Source organism: Hippocampus comes, unplaced genomic scaffold (assembly GCF_001891065.2).
Source record: "Hippocampus comes isolate QL1 unplaced genomic scaffold, H_comes_QL1_v1.1 C17048583, whole genome shotgun sequence".
NCBI classification, from domain to species: Eukaryota; Metazoa; Chordata; class Actinopteri; order Syngnathiformes; family Syngnathidae; genus Hippocampus; species Hippocampus comes.
Window position 1 is genome coordinate 1 of NW_017842006.1, and position 2,426 is coordinate 2,426.

Sequence of the window (2,426 nt, forward strand, 5' to 3'; positions counted from 1 at the left end):
TTTTTTTTTTTCTTATACCCTACCACTCGAGGGGCTCCGTACATTAGCACTACTACATCTATACTATATTTATGCATTTGTGACTTCTGTGCTCTTCCAGTGACAAAAAGCACCTAATGTCATTGAGTATAAAGTACACCGGAGATTCTTGTTTCTTTAGGCATCTTGCTAGCAGATTGCAGGTGGGATCTCCGGTTACAATGAGGTTACTGCAACTGCCATCACAGAAAGAAGAAGGTATTCACACCCGCATTATGTTTCAAATACTATTCTGTCATATAATGGGCTTTGTTGATATGTAAATGTGTTTACATTTTCATAGCTTATGATAAAATCCCCCTGGTTTGGGAAGAAGACATACAGATGCGTTCTAAGTTCTTGGACAGAAAGGTAAGAAAAAAATTTCAATTAAAGTAATAACGCCATCCGTACACTTCATCAAGTACACAAGTACAAGGTAACTATATACAAATGCAATAGATTTATTAAAAAATATATGCCTTTACAATCATGAGAACACCCGTGTTGAACACTGAACCCACAAGTTGCAGGGTACGTTCCTGACCCGCCCATAATCGGCTTTCATGTGGCATATTGGCGGCAATGAACTATGTTGAAGTTAGTTGAGAAGTCTAATTTATATGAAAGAAGTGCTTTTCTACCACCTTATGGCTTACATAGGCAATTTTAAACCTTTTGGGGGGGCATTGGTGACTCGGGCATTTTCGCTGGAAGACATGTTTTAGTCCTTATCCCCCCGTGACTTGTGGGGGAATGCAAAAGAGCTAAATAAGGAATCCAAATGATTATCAACAGCGCCATTGTACTGTTATACGTCTATTGCTAAATTACTGTACCTCCCTGACTCTCACTATCAAAATGGACTCTTTCAAAAGGTTAGTTACAGTATTTTCTACAGATCTTGTGTTGAGACTTACTAAACCATGACAGCATTCTGGCCAGTGAGTGTACCTGTATTCTGGATAATTCTGTACATCTGAGTGTGCCTTGTTAATTCCTCCAAATAGATTTGAACATGGTATGTGTTTGTGGCATTGTTGCAGGAGGAGTTGAAAGCTGACCATGCGTCATATTTAAGAGCGCACCCAGAGATCCGCGCACTCATATCTGACTTCCTGCAATTTTTGCTCCTCAAAAAACCAAATGATGTCTTCCAGTTTGCCAGAGAATACTTCCTCCCCTTCACCTCAAACACAAGCCTAGATACCTGATTACGTTGATATCTCACATTTTCACAATCACAAGTTTATATAACAGCTGTTCATTCATCAACACTGGCTACCTTTATTTTATGTTAGTGACATATGGCATTAGTGTGTGTGATCAAAAGAAAATGTGTTTCTCAGTGTGACATTGCATGCGATTGGGTGGCGACCAATCCAGGATATAGCTTGCTTCTCACACAAAGTCAGATCGGATAGGCCCCAGCACTCCATTCACCCTTATGAAAATAAGTGCTATAACAAATGATACATTTGGGCAGAGTTGAATGGACAGCACACCTTTCAAAATAGGAACGCATTCAAGAAAATGTCATTGAAGACAAGAAGAATCACCAGAAGGAATTAATTGATAAATGTGCCACGGAAGGGATTACAAGTGACAGATCTTTGGAAAGAACGAAGAATAAAAATATTATGTTGTAAAATACTGCAAAATACAAATTAAATGTCATTAATATGCTGTATTATCCACACTGGAAATAAGTGTACGATTTTATGTTTTTTCAATGCATGTTCTGTATTGCTGTTGAATAAACATAGCTAAACACTTCTCACTAGTGGGTAGCGATAATTTACCTAAACACATTTGACAGCCACCATTAAACACCGACAGATCGGGTTTGTGAATGTTGACTATGTAACTTAGTTTTGAGATGAATATTAAAGATACAGTGAGTTTGTTGATTATTTATTGCTTCAGAGTCGTGTACGTTTGGTACATTCGGTCTCGAACCTACACTCCAGTACAGTAGGTGGCAGTAACGCACCTTGTTCGTCAGATGCAACCGACAAAACAAAAGTAAGAACTTCAGCAATAAACTCCCCGGTACAGTATCGAGGCCTAATTGATCAGATAAGTTTTTAAAAAGTAACATTTTTTTGATACTGAGTCGCCACTGTACCTATAAAGAAGTGTGTGAGTTTTCTCTACTGGGCTCCAAAAGACAACCGTCCCAACAGCGGTAAGTTTTGGCCTCTGAAGTCGATTGGACTGTCTTACCTGAATAAAAGTGTTTTGCTTTTTTGTCATTCGGCGTTAACGTTACTTTTGTTGTAGTAACGAGAAAATAATCGTGTATCATTTCAAAATCTTGAACGTAGTTTGGCTTTTGCAATACTTTTTGTTGACTTCACGCCGTTTCGGGAAGACGAAGTCAAACCAGCAACTCCATCGACTGTCAT

The 2,426-nt window shown here is 38.6% G+C and overlaps 1 protein-coding gene across 1 annotated transcript; it reads left to right on the forward strand.

Moving 5' to 3' along the window:
• Window positions 1-43: 43 nt before the first annotated feature.
• LOC109509822 (ciliogenesis-associated TTC17-interacting protein-like) lies at window positions 44-1,661 on the forward strand. The gene is made up of 3 exons (XM_019859678.1): window positions 44-237; window positions 323-390; window positions 1,065-1,661. The coding sequence occupies exons 1-3, from the start codon at window positions 117-119 to the stop codon at window positions 1,230-1,232; spliced, it is 357 nt and encodes a 118-aa protein (XP_019715237.1). The 5' UTR covers window positions 44-116; the 3' UTR covers window positions 1,233-1,661.
• The last annotated feature ends 765 nt before the right edge of the window (window positions 1,662-2,426 follow it).

Excerpts from the sequence above, each read along its gene's own strand:
- LOC109509822 (XM_019859678.1), top strand. The coding sequence starts at position 117 with ATGTCATTGAGTATAAAGTACACCGGAGATTCTTGTTTCTTTAGGCAT. Across the intron at positions 238-322 it reads GCCATCACAGAAAGAAGAAG|CTTATGATAAAATCCCCCTG; the intron begins GTATTCACACCC and ends ACATTTTCATAG. Across the intron at positions 391-1,064 it reads CTAAGTTCTTGGACAGAAAG|GAGGAGTTGAAAGCTGACCA; the intron begins GTAAGAAAAAAA and ends GCATTGTTGCAG.